The sequence below is a fragment of the Dermatophagoides pteronyssinus genome, unplaced genomic scaffold (genome assembly GCF_027571235.1).
Source record: "Dermatophagoides pteronyssinus isolate colony J.1.1.1.1 unplaced genomic scaffold, Derpt_VIB-CSIC_2022.12 sq0025, whole genome shotgun sequence".
In the NCBI taxonomy this organism is placed as follows: Eukaryota; Metazoa; Arthropoda; class Arachnida; order Sarcoptiformes; family Pyroglyphidae; genus Dermatophagoides; species Dermatophagoides pteronyssinus.
In genome coordinates this window covers 452713-479561 of record NW_027461549.1, presented here as the reverse complement: position 1 = coordinate 479561, position 26849 = coordinate 452713, and the positions used below count along the sequence as shown (strand labels likewise).

Here is a 26849-nt window from a genome sequence, read left to right as displayed (position 1 = left end):
GTATTTCATTATATTTTATTGAGCTGAATGTGATACAACCTGTAATAAACTACATTAATTCAAATTATTATATTCGTTTTTTTACAAATATTATTCATTATCATTATTTAATTGGTTAAATGTTGATATTACATTATTGATTAATATATTTTTCTTTTCATTTGGTTATGTATTGATTATTTCACAAACAGCCAATTGATTTTTTTGTTGTTGTATTTTGTAAATAATTGATCGATTTACTTTCCTATTTATTTGACTCCCTGTAAATGACAAAATGTTGATTAATTAATTAATTTGAATAAAATTACAAGTTTTATTGGAATAAATGAAAAATTTTCTTTTAATTATCGACGCCATTCGCAACATAAACATTCAAAAAACCAAAAAAAAAGATGAACCAAATACATAGCCCTTATCTACGTATATTTGTCCTATTACATGGGTAAGTTATATATCAAAATTTGGATGAAATTTAAAAGTATAAACTTTTTTCAAATGAAATTCAAGTGCATTCGGATTACAATTATTACCAATAACATTTACAAATCAACGTTCATTAATATATTTGATTATAAATTTATTATTAAATATAATAACATTATATTGTATTTATTATGATTCGATTGTTGCCGATAGTATTGTACAACATCAATCACATAAATTATATCATCATTTTTTACGTTTAAATTTTCATCTTATCTATCCAATTATATATTTTTGTTTTATATTCAATTATCTTCTATACGGTTATCGTATTATTTTATTATTAGATTCACCTGTATTTATTCACCGATCATTAATGTTTGATTGTCGTCGTAATCGTTTAAAAGCATTAACGATTTATTTAGCTGTAAAATTATTCTGGGATCATTGGTCATTCGTTAATAATTATCATTGGATTATTATTCTTATTTATAAATTTAATTGGCGTCAATTTAAATTATTATTTGGTTTATATTTTTATCATATTTATATTATTACAACATGGTTTCTATTATATTATCATCAAATTGTTTTGTATTTAACATTACAAAGAATTCAACAAAAATTATCATCCAAATCGTTTATTATAAAAAATAATAATTATAATAATTTTTCATTTGAAAAACGTTTATATCGTTCAATTCGTAATGTTTCATCAAAAAATCAACAAATTCAATCAAAATTTTCATTAATATTGGCTGTTATATTTTTAGAACATAGTATTTTAACTATAACAAGTTTATGTTATCTATTTTTAGATCAAATGGGTAATGAAATGAATCGTCCATTATCACTATATTCACATTCATTACGTTTTTTAATTTATTTTGGTTTAATTGAAATTAATCGTCAAAATATTCAATTATTTGATCAAATTGAACGTTATTTTAATTGTAAAATTTTTAACAATAATAATAATAACGAAGGGAAAAAAATTTCATCAAGATTTTCACAATTTTCACAATTAAAATTATATCGACAATATTATCGATTATCAATATTTCATTTTATGAATATTGATGCTATAACAGCATTGGAATTATTTTTTATTTCATTAAGTTTTGTTTTAATTATTTCATTAGCATAAACATTATTGATTTTATTTATAAAATTTGTTTAATAATTTGATCAAAATCTTTGGAAAATAATTTCTGTTTTAATATGGTCATTTTTTCTATGTGAAAAAAAAAGAAAAAATATGTTAATTATAAGCAAATTAAAGTAAATAATTTTTACAAAAAAACAAAACATACTTAAATCTTTATAATAATTACAACGTAATGGATCAATGGAAATTAATCTATCCAACCGGTTGTTATTGTTGCTAGCGTTTAAATTTGTTTCAAAATTATCCGTATCCAATGCAATGGTCAACATATAATTTGGCCCTATTTAATGATAAAGGGGGAAAAAACATGATTTAGCGAAATTGGATATTTCCGTATGTTGTAAATATATTACATTTAGAATCGGATTCAATTTCCAATAAAACATTAAGATCATCAATTCTTTTACGAATTAAATTCGTACGTATATTTTGTCGTTGACCATAATCATTATCAATCAAAATTCGATTATAAACACAGCAATCATTGTTGATATTTTCAACATTAAATTCATGTTTCAATATTGTCGATTGATTTTTTGAAAATTCAAATCCAATTGAATCAGCTGTGGATGTCTTTGGCAGATCAACATATCGAACAATCCATATTTTTCCATTAAATTTTGAATGAAATGAATTTAAATCAATTTTTTGCTGATTGATACGGATTTCGAATGGAAATCGATCCAATGATCGATTGAATTCAATTGCTAATAAATGATAATTTTGTGACCAAACAAATCGTTCAATTTGTGGATAACATTTCGGTGATATTTCTTTTTCATCACCAAACGATAACAGTTCTTGTTCAAAATCAATTAACCAACAAAAATAAAGCCAAGGTGATTGATCATTTGGATCGGTAAATATGGCATTTTTAACTGTTTCAAAATCTTTATCAATCATTGATTGTAATTCTTCAAGATTATAATTTTCGGCTAATAATTGTCGAAATAAACTACTACGATAATGCCATGAACTAAAATTTGAAAAATTATCCAGAATTTTTTTCGATGTAAATCTAAATTCATCCATTGTTGGTATTTTTCCAAATCGAACGATAAAACGACGATAATCCCAACAATGAACTAAAATATGGTAAATTTTTAAAAGAATTTCATCATGAATTCATTCATTCACTTACAATTTCGTTCATCCAGTGAAAGACATTTATTGCAAAGTTCAAGTTCTCGGTTGAGAATTTGGATTACGCATCTGTTTTATCAACCAGATACGATGATGCCATGTTGCATAGGATTTTGGACTAGATTGTAAACAATTTTCCGTAAACATTAATTCTTTTTCACATAATTGATCAAATTTTTTCCATAATTCTTCTTTTGGTTGATTTTCCGGATCATCTCCATCGGATGATTGTTCATTAGTTTCCAATGATTGTTTGAAATTTAAAAGAATTTCTCGCCGGTAATTAAATAATGTTCCGAATTCAGGATTAATTTGTAATAATCGTGCCAATGATTCCAATGAATCAAGATCTTTACATGCTGATTTCTTCAATCATTAAACATTGAAATTACAATTAAGATGATGAAACCAAACAAGAAAAAAACTATCAAACCTTGATTAAATGATTTGTCAATTCGGAATGAAATTTTTGTGCTTTCAATAATTTTGCCTTTTCTTTTGTTTCATCTTTAACCGTAACTTTTTTTCGGGAATGCTATACAGTTGTAAAATGAGCGATTTAAAAGAAAAAATCTTTGAAATTTGTAATTTTCTTACCATTTTTTTTGTTGAAAAAAAAACAAAATTTATTTATTTCAAGACAGCTGTTGATTTATTCAGTCTTCTCTGTATGTTCGTTCATATAGAACGTAACCACCGATGATGCAATTTGATTGGCTAATCCACGAACGGAAATCGAACGTTTTGTTGTTGTTGTTGTTTGATGTTTTCGATTTCAAAATTGTAATTAAAATTAAATTAAAATTTAAAATTTCTCGATGGATTTCATAACCAGTGACGATAATGAACATGAAATACCTTATCGTTATAAAACAATGCATTTTTCAAAATTTAATTTGAATAATAATATGGCTCAAGCTGTTTTATCAGCAACTACGGCAGCCAAAAAAATGGCTAACAATGTTGTTGTACCTGAATCAAATTCCGAAACTGTTCAAAATCCTAAACCATCTGTAAATTATCGTTTAATTCATCATTTATATGTACATTATAAGTCATCAGCCGATAAAATTCAATCATGTCAATCATTTTGGTCGGTCATTGCTCATGATTATAATCTTGTTCTATCAACCAATTATTCGGCCACTGAAATTGAAAGTTTTTGGAATCGTATGCCGGCAATGGACAAACGTAAAATCGATCTTCAACATTATGACAATTGTAATGATTTAAATGTTGAAAATAATCAACCATCGGATGTATCGAAACGTAAGAAAAAATCAAAAAAATCATCAACAAATAATAATGATGTTAATAAAAAATTGAAAACTTCAACCAATCAAGTTCAACCGATAAAAGTAGATAAATCTTGTCAGGTTGATATGTCATCCATACAAGATTATTCTTTGATCGATTTGGCTAAAGAAGAATATCGATTAAAAATTGAAATATTAAAAATACGTTTAGAATTTTTGCAAAAACAATTTCGACAAATTTTCCCTTTGGTATAATCCATTCTAAACAATCATTGTTAATCAATCTCTCTCTCTCTTTTTCATTTTTTAACTTGTCAAAACAAAAATGAATAATCTTATGTAATCGTTTCTTATCAAATCATTAATAACCTTGTTAATCTTAATAATCCATAAATGAATAATTAACTACGAAGAAATAAAATGGATCCATAAATGGATCATCATTCATCGATTGATTTTTAATCCAATTTTTTATTTATTATTTTTAAATCAAGGAAATTTGCTTGCTGTGTGTGTGTGTGTGTGTGTGTAGGTGACACAGTGTTAATTTAATTATCATTACAAGTACGTAAAATTAATGGAATTTCCGAATCTTTTCGACAAATTTTTTTCAAATCATCCCAATGATAATCATCTGGACATGCTTCTTCAACTGGTTCATCATCAACATTACTATTACGACAATCCCAATATTTTCTACAATGTTCGGTGTTTCGAAACAAACCACGTCCTTCACAACGATAACGTAATGGTTGATTTTGACATTGAAATGCTGAACGTAATACACAATCATTTTGTTTAGAACTAAATACTTGACCATTTGGACAACATGAATAACATGGTTGTTGACGATAATTACAATCATAATAACAATCCCAATTTTCTGGATCGGCGATTTTTTGTCCCGGTTCAAATAATTGATTACGGCATATATATTGATCACGATTTGCTTCTATTTTGGTTCGGAATTGATGGGATTTTTTTTTGTTAAAGAATTTCGAAAGAAAGTTTCTTGGAAACTTACCTCGTTTAGTATTTTTTTGCCAACATTTTGATTCAAATAGATTTGGTAACAAAATTACCATCATCATCAAAATGATTAACATCGATGTTTGCTGAATCATTTTGTTTTGCTTGTTTGTTTGTTCAAACTGTGAATGTCAAAATCCAAAAGAAGTGACCGACGACTGACCATAGTTGTTTGAAAAATATCTAGCCATATTTATACCGAATTTTCATTTCGAAAAATTTTAAATTTTTCTTTTTCTTATGGAAAGAAAAAGATTCCGGTTCAACCTGAATATTTTTCAAAAAGTTTTATTTTTTTTTGAAATTCAAAGGTCAAAGTTCTTTGTACATCTTTTTGAACGAAAAAAGAAAAAAATTTACCTGACAACAACGACGATCCTTGGTTTCAATTACCTGTGTCCACTTTATTTATTTATTTTTTTCAATTTAAATTCCAGATAAGATTTTGAACGATAAATCACCAATCTTGCCCATCCTGGCCATTTCATTTTAGTTTTTTTTCCACTTTGAATTTTTGTTTTTTTTGTTTTTCAAATTTTTTTTCTGGTTGTGTGGGCGACCGACAGAAGAAAAAAAAAAATACTCCAAGGAAATCAAGTTGGTTGAAATCGAAATGTTTGCTTTGTCGTGATCTTGAACCCACACACACACGAATTTTTTTTTTGTTTTTGTTTTTCGTAAAACAAACATCAATCTGAAAGCATCAGCAAAAACATCATTACGCCAATATGACGCCTGATATCGTTGTCGTTGGCGTTGATTCAAGTTTTTTTGTTTCTTCATTGAATTATGAAGACAGAATGGTGTTATTTAAATTTAAAAATAAACAAAAACAACAGCAGCAAATGAATTGAACGTAACCAAAATGGGCAACTTGACGTTCAATGTTGACGAAATGAAAAAGAAAAAACTATGAAATGAAAGAGAAAGTAGTTTTTGTCTTTTGCATAGAATATCGTCGTTAATGGATACCATCAATGTTCAATTTGAATTCAATCAATTTTCTTTGGCTTTCAAAAAAGGATTGTTGTCGGTGAATGTTTTCAATTCAATCAATCATCATCAACATTGTCTTTTTGAATTAATTTGAACAAAAATTTTAGTGAGGGTGGTGTTTTCTCTTGATCTTCGTCTATTTTCACATACCATCATTATTTCGAAAGACATCCATTCTTTTTGGTGTGAAGAAGATCTCAGTGTTTTTGTTGTTTTTGTTGTTGTTGTTCAATTCAATTGCAGTTCTATTTTTACGTTTAACCCTGATCTGTTTTTCCGTTGGTTGGTTGGTTGATTGGCATAGTTTTGTTTTGCTCAGTGTAATTCTTTCAAGTTTTCATTTTTGTTTTTCTTAAATTTTTCTAAATTTTCACATTCAAATTTCAAATGTAAGTTATGATTCTTGTCTGTGGTTGGTTTATTAGTGTTTTTTCATCATTTTTTTGCATAACCATTGTTTTTTTCCCTCGTAGAAAGATTATCCATAACAACAGAAATCATGACTTGTTTGGATCCAACCGGTAGACGGCCATCAAAATTTCGTTGTTTAAAAGCATTTTTCCTAACTATTTTCGGCATTACTGGTACACAATTATTCCCGCTAATATTTCATTTCATCCGTTTGGTTTCATATTTTCTAATGGATCGACAAACATTTCTACCGAAACCATTACCAAAAGGAAATTCATTGTTTGGTTTGGAAATTTTTCAACATGATTTAAATTTTAATGGTAAGAAGTTACCTGTACAGTTGATAAACTCTTCTTGTTAAAATTAACCCTTTTTACCTCATACAAAAATAGATAATTCATCATCAGTTTATACGGTACAAGTTATCGTCTCTGCTATCGCATCTATTTTAATTGGTCTAACCGGATTTATGGCTATTTGTCGTGAAAAATTAACAACAATGAAAATTTATTCATTTATAATGTTATTGATTACATTCGTTACCGGGTTTGGTTCATTTTGTTTACCAAATTTAGTACATTGGACAAATATTATTCTACCATTATTAGGTGGTAGTGTATCATCATTATTAAGTTTTGTATTTACATTACTTACACAACAACAATTGGACCAAGAAAATCCATCATCTTATCATAATTATTATCCATATAATAATCAATATAATTAAATAATCAATAAAAACTTAATTCTGTAATTTCAATTCAAATTTTTTCATTTAAAAAAAATTTCAAATAAAAATTCATGGACCTGGTGGCGCCATCTTTTGATGACAATGATGAATGAAAACTTTTTTGATTTTTTTTAGTTTTTTTTTTTATTTTTTTCTCAGAAAAAATTCAATAAAGATCACAAAGTATTTTGAATTTAAAAAAAAACATAAAAATGATAACCAAGCACACACACACAGAGAATTCAATGATTCAATTAACCAATGAGACGAATGAAAGGTGTGAAGAAGAAGAAGAAGAAGAAATCAGCATTATCTGATTCTGATCAGATCAAAAAGAAAAAATCGATGAACGAATGAAAAAATGATTGATTTTTTGTAGTTTTTTTCTGGTTATTTCTGGTTGTTGCTGTGTATGTGAAACAAAGGACAAAACATTCAGGACATTAGTTTCAGTTTATGGCGGTATACTATCCAAAATATCAATCAATGGTGGTAATATTGAATAAGTTTTTGTCATTTCATTTGAAATTAATTTTTTCAATTTATTCATTTCTTTTTTTTGCAATAATTTTGAACATGAATCATGTGATTTTGGATAATTTTGACAAATACTTGATACAACTTGGCCAGTATAACCTTCAATTAGATTTTCAATCATTTGTGCATCTTCACTACTACATGATTGTGGTGTTTCAATTGCCTGTTGTACTAAACATTCTTCCAATTGATAATAAACACTTTTTGAATTTCAGATGAAAAGACAATAGGAGAAAAAAACAACACGTGTTAAAATCAATAAATAAAACAATAAAAACAAATGAAACATACCAACAAGTTTTACCAACCCGACCAGATATGGGCATATGTTTAATAATTAAAAAATCCTGTATTGAACGTGAAAAACATTTTGAACCTTTACGTTTTATTGTATTTAAACAATGTGCTGCATGTATCATTTCTTTTCTCAATCTTGTTTTACTACAAAATTGACGATTTTTACGTATTATACCGAACATTAGCAAACTTGTTACTTGACGTGGAAATTTTGCTAAACATCTTCGTGCATATTCTTTAACATATAATTCTTTTTGATTTGTTTGACTTTGTTTGGTTGGAAAATAGATGGAAAAGAAATTAATTCGACCCCATAAAGGTAGAAATAGGCTTTTTACCGGGCACTTACTTGCAAAATTGTTCAAATGCATCAGCATTATCCGGTGCAATACGATCCGGATCATCGAAAAAATATAACCACCGAACAATTTGATCAGCATGTGTTTTATTACATTTACTTATTGGTAGATCAAAATTTTGTAATGGTAAATGATGATTTTTTGGTATGGCCATTACTTGTAATGATGTTATTATTATTATTATCACCGTTATTATCATTGTCATTGATAATGACATTAATTTATAATCACCTTTTTATTAAATGAGAAAATTTTTTGTAATTTAAAAATTTTGAATTTTACAAAAGAAAAATCAAAATCAGAGAAATCCAAGAGAGAAAAAAACACACACATACCAAACATTGTTGATTTGAATCGATAAACATTCGTATTACATAACGATGATGTCGATGATGTTGATCGTTGTCGTTGATTATAATGTTTAAAATTAATCATAGTTTGTTTTTTCGTTTGTCGTTTGTTTGTTTTGTAATTTACAAAAAAAATTACAAAAATACAAAAATCAAAAATTACAACAAAATCAAAACACGGAACAGAAAAAAGAAACACGAGAGAAATTCAAAGAAGAAGAAGATTCATTCAGATTCTGAACAACCAGATAATCAGATTTTATCACAAGAAATGAAAAAAGTTAAATGAAAAAAGTTAAAATCTATCCATCCATTCCATCACCAAAAAAAACAAGATTAAAAATAATCAAATTTTTTTTCTGTTTAGTTTTTTTCTTCAAAAAATCCAAAACAAAAAAACAAACGTTATTTTTATCGTTTCAAAATGATGGGCTGCCTGATTTTTGTTCGTTTGGATTGATTGCACACTTTACACACTTTACACATCCATCCATCCATCCATCCATCCATCTATCATCATCACAAGTCGTCGTCGTTGTTGTTGTTGTTGTGGAATTCTTCAGTACATTTTTTTTTTTGATTGAATCCGAGTGAAGTGGCAATCGATCGTATCGAAATTTGGATGGACAACAACAACAACAACATCCAAATGATGATGATGATGATAACGATAATAAATGATGATGATGGTGATGGCCATCATTCGTTATGTGTTATTGGAGAAAAAACGCACTTTCGTTGCTTGCTTGTTCGCTTGACTTTCGACAAACGTAAATAAAAATTTAAAAAAAATATCGCAATATCCAAAGATGAAATATATATCATCTTTATGTGTGTGATGTGTGTTTCAAACAAATTGATTGCAATTTTTTATTTGAATTTTTATTGGGAGAAAATCTTGAATTGAAAAATTTCATCGTTTTTCTCTGCAAATAACTTAATGTACTAATTGACCATGTCATTGCGCAAATGAATCTTTTCTGAGATTTTCTCGGGAAATTTCTTTGCTGCTGAAAAGATTTTTCTGAAAGAATTTTATTTTTCCAGGGAAAATTCTTGATGGCAAAGAATCTGAATTCAAAAGAAAAATCATTGCTTAATCAGAAGAAAAATGTATTTTTCTTCGGTGCAGCTAAAAATAGAAAATTTGTTTTTTTCTAATCAAGATTCTACGAAAGAAACAAATCAATCAACAGGTTTTCTTGGAATGGAATTATGTCGTCATCTTTCTGGTCATCATCATCATTAGCATTATCGGTTGTTCTTTTTCAACCCCTTTCATCTCTGATTAGCTAGAATTTTTCCATTTTGTTTTCTCCAAAAAAAAAAATTAATAAATAATTCAACAACCAATCAACAACTGCAATTGACGTCAACAAACGAAAACAACGATGCTAATGATGATTGAATTCAAACAACATTGAAAATCAATCTGATGGAATTGGAGTGAAACCTTGCTTTTCAAATGAAATGATGATAATGATAATTCAATTGAACAGAATGACAAGAAAGTTCTACAAGTTTGTCGAATGTCATTGTCATCCGATTTCTTTTTCATTTTCTCTCCATTGAAGATATTTTGTTTCATTTTTTCCATCGCCACCACCATTTTCATCATCATCATTATAATTGTAACAAACAAAACAAGAGAAAGAGAAACATTTTAGAAAAGTAAAAGTAAAAATTTGAAAGAGAAACAAAAGCAAAAACAAAATGTTGTCAAAACACGCGTTTGCATATATAAGATATTTATGCATTTGGAACAACAAAAGAAAAACTTTTTAACATTGTCGTTGTTTATCGGGGTATTTTCTGTGCTCAAAAATTGGCCAATTTATTTTATTTAATTTTTTCGTTTAAAATGTTTACAAATTATCAAAGCACCCAGGTATAATTATTTCTTCAATTTTTAATTTGACCTAATAACGTTAGTTTAGTTTAGTTTAGTTGTTTTTGACTAAAAAAAAAATTCAAATCTACGGATTCAATTCGGTTAAAGGTGACCGATTTGTTTTTTTTTTGCATTTTATTCAATTACCGCAATACATTCCAATTCGATACGTGCATTTTTCGGTAATGATTGAACACCAATTGTTGAACGTGCTGGAAATGGTGATTGAAAAAATTCTTTCATAACATCATTTATGGCAGGGAAATCATTAAAATCCCGTATAAAAATTGTTAATTTTACAATATCCGACATTCGTGCACCACCCGATTCAACAACAGCTTTCATATTATTAAATGCTTGTCTTGCTTCAGCTTGAATTGATTCGGTTAATAATTCACCTGTTCGTACATTCACACCTAATTGACCGGATAAATAAATTTGATTACCAACTTGTACTGCCTGGGAATATGGGCCAATTGGCATTGGTGCTAATGGTGTTGACAAAATACGTCTTGGACTCATTTTTTCGTTGATTAAAATTTGAAAATTTCGTCTAATTTGGTAGAAATTTGATGATTTTTGAATGAAATTTCGTAAGAAAATGTTGCTCATTGAAACGCTGATGAGAAATGGAAATGAAAAAATCAAAATTTTTTGCAACCAATATTCAAATCATCAACGAAATTATCGTACTTTTTCTAATTATCAATATCAGTTCATTTTCATTTCGCTTTTTTGAGCTAACAAAAGCAAAAACAGACTTGAACTGATATCATAATATTATCAGTGTCTTTTTTACTAATTTCTTTTAAAGTTCAATATCGATCGCGATATATAATCAACGGCGACGAAAGACGAAAAAAAATCCAAATAGAAATTCAATACATTCGATTTGATTTTTGATTTTTGATTTGTGAATGTTCAATGATGTTAGTTTAACCATGAAAAATTGATGGAATGATGATATAACCATATCATCATCATCATTATCAAATGGTAATGATTATGATTTGAAAAAGGAAAAATTTTATTTTGTTACTAAAAATAAATGAATTTTTGTTATTGAATAATTTATGACGATCATCAGAAAATTTTTTAAAGAGAATTGGCTATTTGTTAACATTGAAATTATTATAATTTGATTGATTCGATTGATCGAAACCTTCAGTTGTCAGTTTTGTTTTCGTATTTTTTTTTTATTATTCAATTTCATTGCCCACAAATATCATCATCATCATCACATGATGATGTAATAATTTTTTTTTTTGATTTTTTGATTTTTGATTTTTGGTTTTTGAATAATTTAGTTATTTTTTTACTAATAAATAAATTTGAAAAAAATTTAGTTAATATTAACCAAATAAAATCTTTTGTCTGCGTGTGTGTATGTGAGTTGCAAATAACCAAACTATATTCAATATAATATATGGTTATTTTAGTGGAAAAAAATGAAAAAACAAAAGCAGTGAATAGTAATTTATTGTGTGAAGTAAATTGTTAAAATTGAAAATTGAAAAAATGTTGGTGTTTGTTGTTACTATTTGGAAATATTTTCCCCGTCTAATTCTAGTGCGTTCCGGGATTGTCATTTTCAAAATGGTGGTCAGCAGTTTTTTTCAAAGGTTAAAATTGACTATTTTTTTTTTTAAATTTATTTACGACGATAATAATCACCATAACCAGGATCCATCATCATACCATGATAGTTACCATATTGATGTTCATAATTTTGATGACTTTGTCCATAATGATGATTATTATTATGGCCATAACTTTGATGTCCATAATCATTACCATGGCTGCTACCACCACCACCACCACCATAACCATGGCCATAACCATAACCAGTATGATATTCATGAATAATTGATGGATATTCATGATAAACAGGATAGGCAATATATTCTTTTTTTTCTTTATGATGACATTCAGGATTCATGATAACACTTTGTGCGTAAGAAACATAAAATATATCAATTAAAGGACATGAAGAAAGGTTTTCTAATGACTTACGTATCACTATTTTTTCCTTTTTTGTCACCAGATTTAATAATTGTTGGTTGACATTTATCGCCAATCATAACACTTTGTTTGGATGGTGGGAAAAAAGCAATGGATTAAATTCAGTTAAATTTAGTTTAATCGAAAATCAATGAAAAATCAAGAAACAAAACTTACATGTCACTATGTTTTTTACCATTACTTTTCAATATAAGATTACCATTGACTGTTACAAAAATAATAGCCATTATCATAATGGTCAAGCAAATGGTAATGGTTGATTTTTGCATCATTTTGGTTTGATTTGGTTCGGTTTATCGTGACAACAACAAAAGAAAATTTGTTCAAGTTTTCAAAATTTCAACAAGACATTCAACTTGTTTGATCTTTGAGATTTATTTTTTTTTCACCGTAATTTATACCAACATTTTATAGTTGTAACCCGAAACAATTTTGGCTCTTTATTTTGTTCCAAACAAAACAAAAGACAAATTAGCGTTTAGTCCATTCATCAAACTAACAAAGGTTAAAACATTTATTTCAACCAAAAAAAAACCGAAAGTGAAAAAGGTTAAAATATGGAAAATCTTTATTAATTAATGGATGAAAATTATGGCTCTTTATCTCTTTTGGCTCCTTGACATTCAAGTCAAGTCAAATTAGTCAAAAAAATCAATTTTTTTCTGGAAAATTTCTGAGATTTTTGAATTTCTCACCACCACCATTATCGTCAAAATGATTTGAAACAAAAGATATGGACCAGGAAATTTTTCTGTTTTCATTCATTCATTTTATCCATGAGATAATCCACATATATTATAATCCATGAAAATAAAAGTTCCTGGTTTCTGATTGACCTACGACAAATGAATGACCATTTTTCTTTGGGATAATTAATTGGATCAAAGCGATTTTTTCTCGGTGATAAAGATCTTTTAGATCAATGTGTTTGACCATCGTCGACACAGGCAAGGTCAAGGCATCGGTTTTATTGACACATGAAAAAATAAAACTACAGCATAGGTAGTTATAAAGGTAGTAATTTTATTTTATTTTTTATAACAAATTTTTACCGTAAAAAATACAAAAAAATACAAAAACAAAAGATCAATTACATAGATAAAATGCAGTATAATTATAGTTGAAAATTTCTTTTCACTTTTTTTTGTTCATTATCATTATCGCAATTTTTTTTATTTATAAATGAGAAAAACTATTAAAACCAATTGACTTACTGATTGACTGACTGGGTGATAATATAATATAATATGGACTCGAAAGATAATTATAAATTATTATTATTATTTTGGCCTTTTTTTCTTGGCTAATTGTAATGTAATTTGAAAATTTAAAATAAAAATTATTAATTTTTTGAAAAAATTTATAAAATTTAAATTTGAATTAGCTATCGCCATCTTGTGGCTAAGAAAATGAACAATTTTAGGAAATTTTTTTCTCCGTCGTTGATAATTCACTGAAAGATTCGTTATTATTATTGTTGTTGTTGGTGGATGATTTTGTTCGTTGATCATTTTTGTTGATTTTGTTGTGTTTAAAAACATAGGTTCGTATAAAGAAATCCAAAAACATTAGGAAAAATAATGTATACAAAGAGAATCCGGTAATAGCAACAGCAAGGCTAACATCACATGGTTGACCGAATATTTTTCGTCGTAAACAATCCAAATGAATATAAAAACCAAATAACATTTGTATGATTTGCATTGATGTTAATGTTATATTAACTGGTCGTGGCAGACGATAACCCATTGATGTTAATGCATAATATGAATACATTAATGTATGTACAATCAAATTCATATTAACCATCCACCGTGCTGTTGATGGTACATCACCAAAAACAAACCATGAATAAATTAATGTTAATGTATGATGTATCCAATGTAATTTTCTTAATGGACGTTTACGTAATACAATAAATATGGTATCAATTAATTCAGGTACTTTGGATAAGGTAAAAAATAAATACCAAATACAAAGCCGAATATCCTGTAATACAAGGGGGAAAACAAAACAAAAAACAGAATGAAAAATCAATCAACCGGATTTTGATTAATCCAATTTACCTTTCCATAGGTATTTTGTGTATATGAATAAATGAAACCATAATTTTTTAAAACAAAAACAAATTCAGGTAAACAACGAATGCTTGCAATCAATGAAAATATTGTCATTATTAAATTCCATATGATTAATTGATGTTTTAATTGAAAACCATTTTGATAATTCATTGTTGATTTCATCAAACGTATTAATATTTGTATAATAATCAAATAAATAGCCGAAATATAAACCGAATAATGCCAATATTCATTTGATAATAACATAATTCTGGGAAAATTTCTGGCAAACCATTTTTCAAATTCAAAAATATTTGTTATACCGGGAAATTTTCGAAAATCATTAATCGTATGGTTATAATGCCCATTTGGAAATTGTAGATAATATTGATGATAACGTATATCATTGAACAATGATGATTGCATTGAAAACATGATTGATTTCAAATCGATCCGTTTGATCGATTTGTTCGATCCAGAATGAACACAAACAAAATTGATTTGGAAAAAAAGAAGAAGAAAAAAAAACCAAAAAAAAAACCAAAAACCAATCACACACGGACCAAGATGATATGGTAATTATCAATGATTGAAAACTGTAAAACTGCAAACCAAATCAAATAAAACTATCACCAATTATCAACATCGACTAAACAACAATCAACGAATATGAAAAGTTTGTTTGTAAAGTTATTAATTATTATTATTATAATGATGATGTTCATTTGACAATCAAATGTCAAAATACACACACACAGACACACAAAACAACAATGCTGAATGCTGTTGACATTTGGATTGTTTGTTTGGATGTTTGTTTTTGATTGTTGGCTATAGCTAAATATACATAATATTATATTCGATAACCAAAAAAGTACATATCGTTGTCGTCGTCGACGACAACGATATCTTTGTTGTGTTTGACAACTCGAAATTCCTATTGTGTCCATGCATTGCTGAATCAAAACGGAAATAAGTGTTATTTCGTTCGTTCGTTTGTTCGTCGTGTGTGTGTGTTTTGATTTGTAATCAGACTGTGATTTTACTAGAAAAAACTAGCAACAACGAAATCAAAGATTCTTATCAAAATCTTGATTGATTTGTCGCTTGTTGCTTGTTTGTTTTTTCAAACATTTTCAAAGTTCAAAGATCAAAGATTTAGTTAAAATCCAGGACAGAAAGAAAAAGTCAGGTTTTTTTTTCGAAAAAAATTTTTAATTTCACCCTTTTTTTGTTGACCAAAAATAATAATAATAATAATTTAACACTGTGTTCATCCATTCAGTCATGTGAAATTACAAAAAAAGAAAGATTATCAAATTAATTTATAAAAAAGTGATACAAAATATTTAAATAATCAAAAGAATGAAATGAAAAAATTTGATAATAACAAGCCAATCAATGGCCATGATTATCATCGTCAGTTGAGTTGAGTAAGTTTAGTTGAGAGTATAATAAATTTATCAAAAGAAAAAAATGAATGAAAATGGAAAGTTTAGGGTTAAATTTTTGCAAATTAAAAAATTCTTTGTGAATAAGATTTGAAAAGGGGTTTTTCCCGCAACCAACAATAATATTCATCATTTGTTGCTGTTTGTTGACGTCAATAATAATGTAATGAGTTTTTTTTTTGGCTTTTTCGTAGGTAAAAATAATAAATATTATCGCTTTGATGATGATGATGATTATGATAATCGTTAACGATTACGTAGTTTGATTTGGATTTGATTGAGCATCATTAAGTGTGTGCGTGTGAATTGAACATGTCGTTGATGATGAGAATGATCGTTGATGACGATGATGGTCAATTGATGATCGTCAATTGATGATCGTCAATTGATGATGGTTGATTATTGTAATTTTTTAATCACTTCTTTACCATTTGGATTATTATTTAAATCTTTAAATATAGCATTACCATTAGCCATTGCAACTTTTACGGCTTTTTTCGATGATGGTATTATATATGTACGAATGAAAAAATTCATAAACAATAAAAAGAATAGTCCGTATAGGGAAAAACCGGTTAATGCAACAGCTAGGCTAACATCACATGGTTGTTCAATTAATTTTAAACGTAAACAATCAATATGAATATAAAAACCGAATAACATTTGTACGATTTGCAATGTTGTTAATGTTACATTAACTTGTCTTGGTAAACGATAACCCATTGCTGTTAATGCATAATATGAATACATTAATGTATGTACAAATAGATTCATATTAACCATCCATCTGGCTGTTGATGGTACATCACCAAAAACAAACCATGAATAAATTAATGTTAATGTATGATGTATCCAATGTAATTGAATTAAACGTCGTTTACGTAATACAATAAACATTGTATCAATTAATTCCGGTGCTTTGGATAATGTAAAAAACCAATACCATGCATTTATACGAATATCCTGTGAGAAATTAAAGGCAAAAAGAAAAAAAAAGGAATTAGAAAAATTTAGAAAAAAAATTTGACAAGTTTTAATCAGAAAAAGCTTTTCGAAATCTTTTCCTTTCGACTCAATGTTAACACTGTCAATTCGGATGAACTTGAATCAAAATCCAATCAGAAAAATCTTCCTAATAAAATCACAATTGAATTTTTCAAAAGTTTCATTGTGAAAAACAGAAAAAAATTTGACAAGAAACAATCATCATTTCCATGATGATTTCATCATTTCAATTTAGTTGGGGAAAAAAAATAAAATTAGAATCAATCAAAATCGATATTGAGAAATCAAGGTGTTAATAAAAAGATCAATAAATATTCGCACGTGTTAACTGTTCTGTTCAGTTTCTGTTCTGGCTGTAAAATTTAAATTTTAAATATCGTTCAAAAATGTAGGGAAAAGTGAATCAAGTCTGGCAAAATGAAAAAAAAATTTCGCAAACCAAAAACTCAAAGTTTGACCAAGTTTGTTGGAAAATGAGTGGAAAATTTAACCTTGAATTAGTTTTTTTTCAATTGAAACAAACTAAAAAAAAAACCTAAAAGAATTATTCAAAAGCAACGAGGGAAAAAACCTGTTGAAAATTCTAATGTGAAATTAATTCAAGAAGAAATGATAATCTTATGGAAAATAGAATGTCACCTTGCGCACACACCTATCATTCAGAAATCATCATCATCATCATCGATTAATGGCTTAATGAATATTTTGAAGATGCTAAATGCTGCTGCATCTGCAACTAAACAACACTTTTGAAGACAATTGAAACTGGACAAAGATTATGATGATGATGAAAAGCAATTTTAAATTTTGTTGTTAAAACAATAACAACACAACTTACCTGTACATAAGTATTCTGTGTATATGAATAGAAAAATCCATAATTTTTTAAAACATGTATAAATTCAGGTAAACAACGAACAGTACCCATTAATGAAAATATTGCTAACAACCAATTCCATATGATCAATTGTCGTCGTAATTCAAAACCTTTTTCAAAATATTTATTCATTATAAATTTTAATGAAAATATTGTTATAATATAAACGATCGATATATAAATAGATAAATGCCAATAATTATTTGATGCCATTACAATTTCACGTGTATTATTTTGTACAAATATTTCACCCGGAAACATTATTTGTAAACCGGGAAATTTACTATAATCATAATTCCATGTATAATTACCGGCTGGTATATCACGATAATAATAATGATAACGTATATCATTCATTTTAAATAAATTATTTAATAATGACATTTTCTTTTTCGGGTTTTTGATTCTTGATTTTTTGACTTTTGATTCTTGATTTTTCGTTGATGTTTTTAGATCAGTTTCTTTGGTTCAAAGGCAACAAAATAATGATGATTTGATGGATGGCTTGGTCACAAATGGATGACAGAAAAAAAATCGATCAATGATCGATTGATTAACAAAGTATTTTAAAAAAATGATTTTCTTTTCAACCAGGCCAATATATATTCACTAATCATCACCAAAACAACAATGATGATTTGAATGATGGACAAAGTAATGGTCAAAGTCAATGTCAAAAACTTTACTAAAAATCGATTCATCGAAGAAGAAAGAGAACGAAATCAAATCAAAACAAAAAAATGAAGAAATGTGATTGTATTTATATATGACAGACACAGCCAACATGATGACGGCGACGATGATATCAATCGAAAAAAAATATTAAAATTCAAAAATGTGCGCATGCGCTGTTTGCTTTTTGTTTTCATTTGAAAGAAAAATGTGTTTTTTTTTGTTTTGTTTTGTTGTTTTCACTGATATTGAAACGAAATTGAAATGAAAGAATGAAAAGAAATTCCACGAAGACAATGTAGTGGTTTATTCGTTTGTTTCTTTGTTGAATTTTGCATCCAAAATGGCAAAAAAAAAATGCACCCAGATACAAACACCGTGAGAATCTTATCGTAAGATTTGATGACGAAAAACGCAAAAAAAAATTTATTGAAATTTTTCTAATTTCTTCTAACTTGCAGGAACCAAAAATCAATTATCGTGGGGATGTGCGTTAATTAATCAAAGAGAAAAAAAAATTGTAAAAACAAACAAGCAAAACCCAATGATGATGTGATGTGATTTTTCCTCAATTACGCAACATTTTGCACCAGAAACAACAAAAAAAGTTGAACGAAATAAAATTTTTTTATGAATATTGATAATTTTGACGTCATCATTCAATGAAATATATTGGGATTTTTTGTTCTTCTTCTTCGTTGATTGTTTTGGTGGTTTTTGGCTTTTGGTTGTTTACAACAAAATTATCGACAGGAAGATCGTAGTTTCAAATCAATTTTGTAACTTTATTTTGTAATTTGTAATTTTGTTGTAACGATTAATTATCGTCATTATCATTATTATCGTCATCGTCAGTGTCTAAAAATGATGAAATTGTAATTAAAAATTATCAATCTGAAAATGGGGATTATTATTATTATTTAAAAAGTTCAATAAAATGTTTGTTTGCTTGTTTGAAATCATCCGATAACGACAGACGTCATTGCGTTTATGTCATTGTTATCGTTGTTTCAAGTACAGCGAAAAGTTTTTTAAAAAAAGTTTAAAAAATTAAAAAAATTGAAAAATTCCTAGAACTTTAAAAATTTCTATTTTAGCAAAATCAAAAAGGGAAATTCTTTGTCGGTTGTTTCGGTTGAATTGAATGGAATCGATTGAATCGAATCACCTCAATACATCCGTCAGATATTTTTATCTTTCTTTTTTTAAAAAAGTTTTAACAAAAAAGTTTTTCCCTCTTCTTTCAAATGTTTCTTTCTTTTTGATTTTTTTTTTTGAATTTTTTTTCACAACAAAGAATATTTTAGGTTTTTTGGGATTTTCTCTCCGCAGCAGCAGTATCCATTTTTTTCCGAGGAAAATGTTGAGGATAAATTTTTTATTTGGTAAAATTTCCCATTTTTTCCCATAAATTTTCGAAAAGATTTTCCTTCCTTTTGTTTTGTTTGTTTTTTGTTAAAACGAAGCTTTTTTCCACCTTTTCTGACTGACTGACTGACTGATTGATTGATTGATCGATCATATCGAACCAAGTGTTAATGAAATACAAAAATTTCAAACAAAAACAAACAATGATCATTATCATTGATAACCAAACAACAACAACAAAGTGTGATTATGATTAATGATTGAATTTAACCTTTGAATTTTTTTGAAATTAGATTTCTCGGTTGGGGAGATTGAACTGATACAGGTAATTCAAATCAACAAGTTTTTGTTTGTTTTTTGTTGATTCGATTCGATTTGAATGAAATTCCATTCAAGAATTTCAAAAATTGCAATGTTTATTTGCAATTTGTTATCATCAATTTTCTTTTTTGCTTGTTGTTGAAACAAAGCAGGAAATGTTTTTTCATTTTTTACATTTATGAATCGACAAAAGAAAATTCATCGAAAAAATGATAACAGGTTTTGTTTTCATAAATTCACGCCATTGACATTGATCTTTGTTTAGTTGTTTGATTGTTGAGTTGAAATAGTCGCTTATAGCAAAAGAAATAATAATGATTCTTTATCAAGTTAGTTTCAATCAACGAAGAACAAAAAAAATTTCAAACGTTAATCAAGTTTTCAAATCCACAAACAAAATTTCATTTAAATGTTGAAATTTTTTTTGATTATTTCTACCCAAATTGGATACTTAATTAAGAAATGAGATTTTTCTTCGTTTTGTTTTTCATCAATCGATTGCAATCAATCGATCGATCGTTCGATTGATGATGATGGAACCATCAAGAGAGAGAGAGAGAGAGAGAGAGAGAGAGAGAGAGAGAGAGAGAGAGAGAGAGAGAGAGAGAGAGAGAGAGAGAGAAAAGAAAATTTCCAAATTTAATTACAGTTTCGATTCATGCAAAATTGAAGAAAAATTCTCATTACAAGTTCAATGTCAATGTCATTAGGAATTTTTTTTTGTTGTTGTTCACGGATTGAAATCCTGTTTTGTTTCCATTCAGATAGAATATTATTTTATCAACAAAATTTCGACTTTTTTTTCCTTTTACTTGATTTTTGATGAAGAAAAAAATGATTTTGATTTTGCTGAATTCAATCAAGAATTGACCTTCGAATGAAATTGAAACTTTTTTTCAAACAAAAATAAAATCTTAATCAGATTGGATTTGGTTTGTTTATGGAGAATCGATGTTTTTAAGTGCAAAATGTTGTGCAAATGTTGTCAAACCAGTTGATTCTTGATGATGATCCAGTGATGATGATGATGATGATCAAATGACAAGATGATTGATTAATTAATTATTCGGAATTCAATGTCAATGTCATCAGGTAATGTAATTGAAAAGAAGAAAAAAAAGGTAGAAAAATTTTAAAAAATCAGAAAATCAATTTTTCTGCCATCTATGATCGAAAAGTAAAACATTTTATTTTTCACCTGAATATAACGCCATCTTTCGATTATATAGGGAAACTTTTTTTGGAAATTTTTTTTTACAAAAATTTTCCCGCCTTTTTTTAAATTTTAAATTTAAAAAAATTTTCAAGGATTTTTTTTTTAGTTTTGAATCAAAACAAAACCCAAATTTTCATTCAAAATTGATCATTTTCATCGGAGAAATGTTTCAACAAAAAATGAAAATCTGAAAAACAGAAAAACGTAAGCAGAAAAAACCTTGATCATATTAAACGAAAAACAGGAAAACAAAAATTAAATATCTTTTTGAAATTATAATTTTTTTCTGTTGTCGTTGGAAAAACGAAAAAAAAACAAATTGCAAGGACAGTGTTTCTTCCAGTTCCATCATTACCATCATCATCATCAGATGATGATGATGATAAATATCATCTGATATGGCCAATGGCGATTTGTGTTTCTTTTTCTTTTTTCTCGTTGCTTCTGGGATGCTAGAAGCAAAATTATTATTTATTTATTAACAAACAAACAAACAAATCAAGGTTTCTTCTTCTTCTTGTATATTCTTGAAATGAATATCATTCAATTCCCATTAACCATCCATTCCATCAATTTGGTTATCAATGACAAATGGCACTACCCTTTTTTTTCATTTATTAATCATCATCATCATCATTATCAATAATGAAGGGAAAAATGGAAAATCATCATTATCATAATTATCATCTTTTTTTCGTTAATTTGTTAGCCATTTTTATCCAACGGATAATTAGTTGGCCATCATAAATCAATGATTTTTTGTTTTTATTTTGGAGTTTTCAAACAAACAAACAACAAGCAGTAGCTACCGCTGTTTTGGAAGAAAAAAAGAAATCGAAAACAAACCAAGTTGAGGTCATCGTCATTGGCAAATGAAAATGAATGTTTGAGAGAAAAGAGGGAAAAGCAAATTGATACAAATTCTATATCTGGATGTTCAAAGTATTTGTACATCTGATGACTAATTTCTGGAATTTTTCCTTCTTCTTCTCGAATTCAAGTTCAAAATTCAAATTTTTTGAATTTTTTGAATAAAATTCTTTCAAACAAAAAAAATCCAGAATGTTCTGAAAGTTTTTTCTAATGGAGAAATTTTTTTTGTTTTGCGTATTTGGAAGCAACAAAGAAGAAAAAGAAAAAAACCTCGCAAAAATCTTCTTTTTTTTCACGATAAAAATCAATGTACGTTGTTGGATACGTTGACGTTGTTATTATGTAACATTTTCAATGAAACAAAACAGCAAAAACAGCAGAAGAAAGGAAATCCGAAATCGAAAAAATATCGATTTTACTTTTATTTCGGATCATTCATGAAAAAAAATGGATAACTAATAAATGACGTTTGGAAACTTTGTGGCAGAATTTGTTGTTGTTTTCTTGAAAAATTTTTCCAGGAATTTTCTGTTTTTGTTCTACTGGTGATTTCCTTTTGTGCAATTTTTTGCTTTTTGATTGCGTTATTGGGAGAAAAAAAATTGGAAAAAAGGTTCAAGGTTCGATATTTGATTGACCATCAATGATGATGATGGCATAACTTTTCTTTTCTCTAAATTGAAAAAACAGATATGATGATGATGATAGATGTCATTGTTGATCATAAATACAAACAACAAGCAGCAGAAAACCGAATCAAAATACCGTTTATAATTGATTTTTGTTCCTTTGGAGAAAAAAAAATATATTCAAAGTCATTCAAATTTCGAAATGATACAGACAACATCTGAACAGAATCGAAAACAAACAAACAAATGAATGTTTTCCACGTGATGATGATGATGTTTAGATGGAAATTTTTTCCCAAAAAAGAAACTTTTTTCAGTTTTTATTTTCAAAATAAAAAATTTTTATTTCATTTTTATTTCAATAATATATTTGGTGTTGTCAAGAGAATAAAGAATTATAAAATCAAAATGTTTTTTCGTACATTGAAAGTTAATCATTTCAGTGTGTGTGTACTGTCAATGTGTAAAAATGTTTTACAATTACATTTTGTTTTGAAAAAAAAATCAAAATATCAATATGGAAAATATATTTATATAATTAAAAAAGTGTGTGTGTGTAAGAAAGAGATAAGGTATGTCGTATGTTGAAAGCAAAAAAAAAAGTTATTGATCGTTGATTGATCGATTGATTTGGTCGATTGATCGATTATTGACATTTTTTAACAACACCTTTATAATGATTATGATTAATATCGCTTAGAATTTGTATTGGTTTTGTTGGTAATAAATATGTACGAATAAAAAAATTCATAAATAGAATGGCAAACAAACCATATAATGTAACACCAGTTAATACAACTGAATATGATGTATCAACCGGGTAGCCCATTAATTTTCGTCGTAAACAATCATAATTAATATAAAGTCCGGCAAACATTTGTGTTACTTGTAATGTTGTTATTGTTACATTTATTTGTCGAGGTATTTGAAATTTTAATGCTTTCAATGCATAATATGTATACATTAATGAATGTACGAAAAAATTCATACAAACCATCCATCTTGCAGTGGCTGGTACATCCGTAAATACAAACCATGAAAAATTTAATGTCAATATATGATGTATCCAATGTAATGGTATTAATTTTGATTTACGTAATACAATAAACATTGTATCGATTAATTCGAATGCTTTGCTTACGGTAAAAAATAGATACCATACGGATAGACGATAATCCTGTTTTATAAAAATCAAAATCATTTAGAACTGGGGAAAAAAAATTAGTTACAAAAATCTACTCACAGCATAATAAGTTGATTTTGTATATGATGCACGAATACCATCAGTTTGTATAATATGAATAAATTCAGGTAAACAACGATATGTACCCAAAATTGAAAATATAGCCAAAAATAAATTCCATAACATTAATAATTTTCGAAGATTAAATGCCTGACGATTATACATTAAATGTTTAATACCAAAAATTATTAAAACATATGCTATTGATATTGGAAAACAATATGACCAATATAATTGTGTTTGTAATTGTACCCAATTACCAATCGGTACGAATGCACGTTCAAATGCAAATGAATTTTGAAAACCAGCAAATTTGGTTACATCAGTATTCCATGAATGACTTTCATTTATTATATGATAATTTGTATAACGATAATCAGGTAATTCTATTAAACCAAATAATGAATATGTATTTTTCATTACATTTGTTGCCATTTTTTCGTTTCGTTTCGTGTCGTTTAATTCGGTCACAATTTCGGTTTATATTAACAACGAAGAAAATAATGGACGTCGATGATTTGAGAATTTTTTTCAAATTAAATTAAAAATTTTTGTAACACCACACAGTTTGTAAAAACAGTTTTTTTTAAATCACATTAAAAAATTTGTAAAAAAAATATATCTTTGGTTACAAGTCGAAATATCTTTTGTTGAGTTTTGTAATCTTTTCGTCGAAAAATCAATTATTTTAAATTATTGAGCATCATCTTTGTAACAATAATGTTGTAACTTTGAAACTAAAAAAAACGAAAATGAAAATCAAAAAACTGTCATGTTTAAAAAATGTGAACACGAGGAACGAAATGACAAATTGATTTTTTGTTTTTTTGTTTCTATTTAAAAAGCAAAAAACAAAAAAACAAAAAATTTCAAATTTATATATTTTCTACCGAAAACAAACAAACGAACAAACAACCACACGAATCATGTCGTAGTCGTCGATGATGGTGGTGGTGATAGTGGTGGTGGTGGTCGTCTTCGTTCGTTGTTTGATGATGATGATGATAATAATAATAATAATCATCGTCATTATCATTATCATTGGGGTTTGTTTGTTGTTGAAGTCGACGTCTTCTGTATATACAGGGGAAAAAAAAATGTATGCGTAATTTTTTTTTATTGCGCATGCGTCAAAATTATGAATCTAAATAAGCATGCATCATGACTATCAATCAGAAAAATGAAAAATGAAAAGAAAAAACTTTGCTTGAAATGAAGAAAAAAAAAAATATACAAATTACATCTTCGTCATCAAATCGATAGATCGATGTATCAATAATGATGATGATCGAAACAAAAAGATAAAGATAATTAAACAAGGAATCTTCATTTTGTTGTTGTTGTTGTTTGTTTGTTTCATTTTGGCTATTTAAAGAAATTCTTAACATAAAGAATGGAAAAAAAGAAACAACAACGTTTTTCTCTTGATGATAATGATGATTAAGACGTTGTCACAGAATAAATATGACTGGTTTAAAATGTAATTTTTGACATTGGATATCAACATTTTTTCATTACCTGTTGCATGTTAATTAAGATTTTTTTTTTTTTCTTAAAATAAACCCTGTTGTTGATGTTGTTGAAAATTTTGTAAAGAATTTTTATTACATAGTGAAAATTCAATCAAATTAACATTTTCGAAAATTATCGATTTTCTTTCGTTTTCTCTGTTTGATTGAATCATCGAATTGAATTGAATTGAATTGAATTGAATTGAATGATGATGATAATCAAAAAAGGAAAAACGAATGAATGAAGAAAAAAAATTTGAAAATTTGAAATGAAATTATTATTCAATCAAATCAATAAATCTTTTAGGAATTTTTGTGGCAAAAATGAATATTTATGATTATCAAAAAGGATGTTTTTTTTCATTTTTTTAATCCAAGTTTAGTGAATTTTTCCATTAAATTTTCAATTTTTTAAAATAAATTACCAAGAGAGAGAGAGAGAGAGAAAAAAAAACCTGAAAAATCATCAGGTGTTTGCGTAACTGGTATTTTCGTGTTAAAAATTAATAAATAAACACAGGGTTATTATTGAAAAAAATACCTTAATACCTTTTTTGTGTTTGATGATTAGTTTCCAAATATTTTTTTTGGTTGATCAAAGGGTCAGGTTATAAAATCAATTTCTTGACCTTTAACCTAGAATAATAATAATCAGAATTTTGTTGATATAGTACATTGTACAAAACAGAGAAAAAACAAAACTAAAACGAACAACAACAATATTTCAACAATTGAAATCGATCAATCGATTGATTGATTGATCGATCTATTTGGAGAAAATATGATATACTTCGAGAACCAAAAGTCAAATGATGATGGAATCAGATGATCGATATCAGAAAATCGAAAAAAAACACAACAAAAAAATTACAAGATTCGATGACAATCGATCAATCGATCAATTGATTTGATTTGAAAAATGAAAACAAAAGCAAAACAAAAAAACACTACATGATTTTTGCTTATTAATTATTGAACAAACAAGCAACAACAACAAAAATAACGAAAAAA

The 26849-nt window shown here is 27.2% G+C and overlaps 10 protein-coding genes across 10 annotated transcripts; 2 read left to right on the top strand and 8 right to left on the bottom strand.

Annotated features, from left to right (window-relative positions):
* Positions 1 to 1424: 1424 nt before the first annotated feature.
* On the bottom strand, positions 1425 to 3441 carry RabGGTa (Rab geranylgeranyltransferase subunit alpha). The gene is given in 7 exon segments (XM_075823274.1): positions 1425 to 1657; positions 1737 to 1871; positions 1945 to 2676; positions 2733 to 2781; positions 2783 to 3100; positions 3168 to 3269; positions 3332 to 3441. Coding segments are annotated over 7 exon segments (1410 nt in total). The 5' UTR covers positions 3335 to 3441; the 3' UTR covers positions 1425 to 1586.
* LOC113788456 (uncharacterized) lies at positions 3438 to 4370 on the top strand. Its single transcript, XM_027337908.2, has one exon. The coding sequence runs from the start codon at positions 3553 to 3555 to the stop codon at positions 4243 to 4245; it is 693 nt and encodes a 230-aa protein (XP_027193709.2). The 5' UTR covers positions 3438 to 3552; the 3' UTR covers positions 4246 to 4370.
* A 71-nt stretch (positions 4371 to 4441) lies between these two features.
* LOC113788446 (uncharacterized) lies at positions 4442 to 5253 on the bottom strand. The gene is made up of 2 exons (XM_027337897.2): positions 5015 to 5253; positions 4442 to 4942 (listed from the first exon to the last, which is right to left on the bottom strand). Exons 1-2 carry the CDS (start codon positions 5112 to 5114, stop codon positions 4539 to 4541), a joined length of 504 nt encoding a protein of 167 aa, XP_027193698.2. The 5' UTR covers positions 5115 to 5253; the 3' UTR covers positions 4442 to 4538.
* Positions 5254 to 5859: 606 nt separating this feature from the next.
* On the top strand, positions 5860 to 7180 carry LOC113788441 (uncharacterized). The gene is made up of 3 exons (XM_027337893.2): positions 5860 to 6404; positions 6489 to 6746; positions 6819 to 7180. The coding sequence occupies exons 2-3, from the start codon at positions 6515 to 6517 to the stop codon at positions 7151 to 7153; spliced, it is 567 nt and encodes a 188-aa protein (XP_027193694.2). The 5' UTR covers positions 5860 to 6404; positions 6489 to 6514; the 3' UTR covers positions 7154 to 7180.
* Positions 7181 to 7603: 423 nt separating this feature from the next.
* LOC113788438 (uncharacterized) lies at positions 7604 to 9209 on the bottom strand. Its single transcript, XM_027337890.2, has 4 exons — positions 8685 to 9209; positions 8340 to 8580; positions 7985 to 8257; positions 7604 to 7893 (listed from the first exon to the last, which is right to left on the bottom strand). Exons 1-4 carry the CDS (start codon positions 8782 to 8784, stop codon positions 7611 to 7613), a joined length of 897 nt encoding a protein of 298 aa, XP_027193691.2. The 5' UTR covers positions 8785 to 9209; the 3' UTR covers positions 7604 to 7610.
* A 1497-nt stretch (positions 9210 to 10706) lies between these two features.
* UK114 (reactive intermediate imine deaminase A homolog UK114) lies at positions 10707 to 11234 on the bottom strand. Its single transcript, XM_027340843.2, has one exon. The coding sequence runs from the start codon at positions 11200 to 11202 to the stop codon at positions 10726 to 10728; it is 477 nt and encodes a 158-aa protein (XP_027196644.2). The 5' UTR covers positions 11203 to 11234; the 3' UTR covers positions 10707 to 10725.
* A 944-nt stretch (positions 11235 to 12178) lies between these two features.
* On the bottom strand, positions 12179 to 12993 carry LOC113788447 (uncharacterized). The gene is made up of 3 exons (XM_027337898.2): positions 12769 to 12993; positions 12604 to 12675; positions 12179 to 12536 (listed from the first exon to the last, which is right to left on the bottom strand). Exons 1-3 carry the CDS (start codon positions 12882 to 12884, stop codon positions 12242 to 12244), a joined length of 483 nt encoding a protein of 160 aa, XP_027193699.2. The 5' UTR covers positions 12885 to 12993; the 3' UTR covers positions 12179 to 12241.
* Positions 12994 to 13952: 959 nt separating this feature from the next.
* On the bottom strand, positions 13953 to 15178 carry LOC113788434 (very long chain fatty acid elongase 6-like). Its single transcript, XM_027337885.2, has 2 exons — positions 14679 to 15178; positions 13953 to 14601 (listed from the first exon to the last, which is right to left on the bottom strand). Exons 1-2 carry the CDS (start codon positions 15105 to 15107, stop codon positions 14032 to 14034), a joined length of 999 nt encoding a protein of 332 aa, XP_027193686.2. The 5' UTR covers positions 15108 to 15178; the 3' UTR covers positions 13953 to 14031.
* An 802-nt stretch (positions 15179 to 15980) lies between these two features.
* On the bottom strand, positions 15981 to 18706 carry LOC113791115 (very long chain fatty acid elongase 6-like). The gene is made up of 2 exons (XM_027340844.2): positions 17967 to 18706; positions 15981 to 17086 (listed from the first exon to the last, which is right to left on the bottom strand). Exons 1-2 carry the CDS (start codon positions 18387 to 18389, stop codon positions 16523 to 16525), a joined length of 987 nt encoding a protein of 328 aa, XP_027196645.2. The 5' UTR covers positions 18390 to 18706; the 3' UTR covers positions 15981 to 16522.
* A 4717-nt stretch (positions 18707 to 23423) lies between these two features.
* On the bottom strand, positions 23424 to 25177 carry LOC113791112 (very long chain fatty acid elongase 6-like). Its single transcript, XM_027340842.2, has 2 exons — positions 24328 to 25177; positions 23424 to 24261 (listed from the first exon to the last, which is right to left on the bottom strand). Exons 1-2 carry the CDS (start codon positions 24760 to 24762, stop codon positions 23731 to 23733), a joined length of 966 nt encoding a protein of 321 aa, XP_027196643.2. The 5' UTR covers positions 24763 to 25177; the 3' UTR covers positions 23424 to 23730.
* Between the last annotated feature and the right edge of the window lie 1672 nt (positions 25178 to 26849).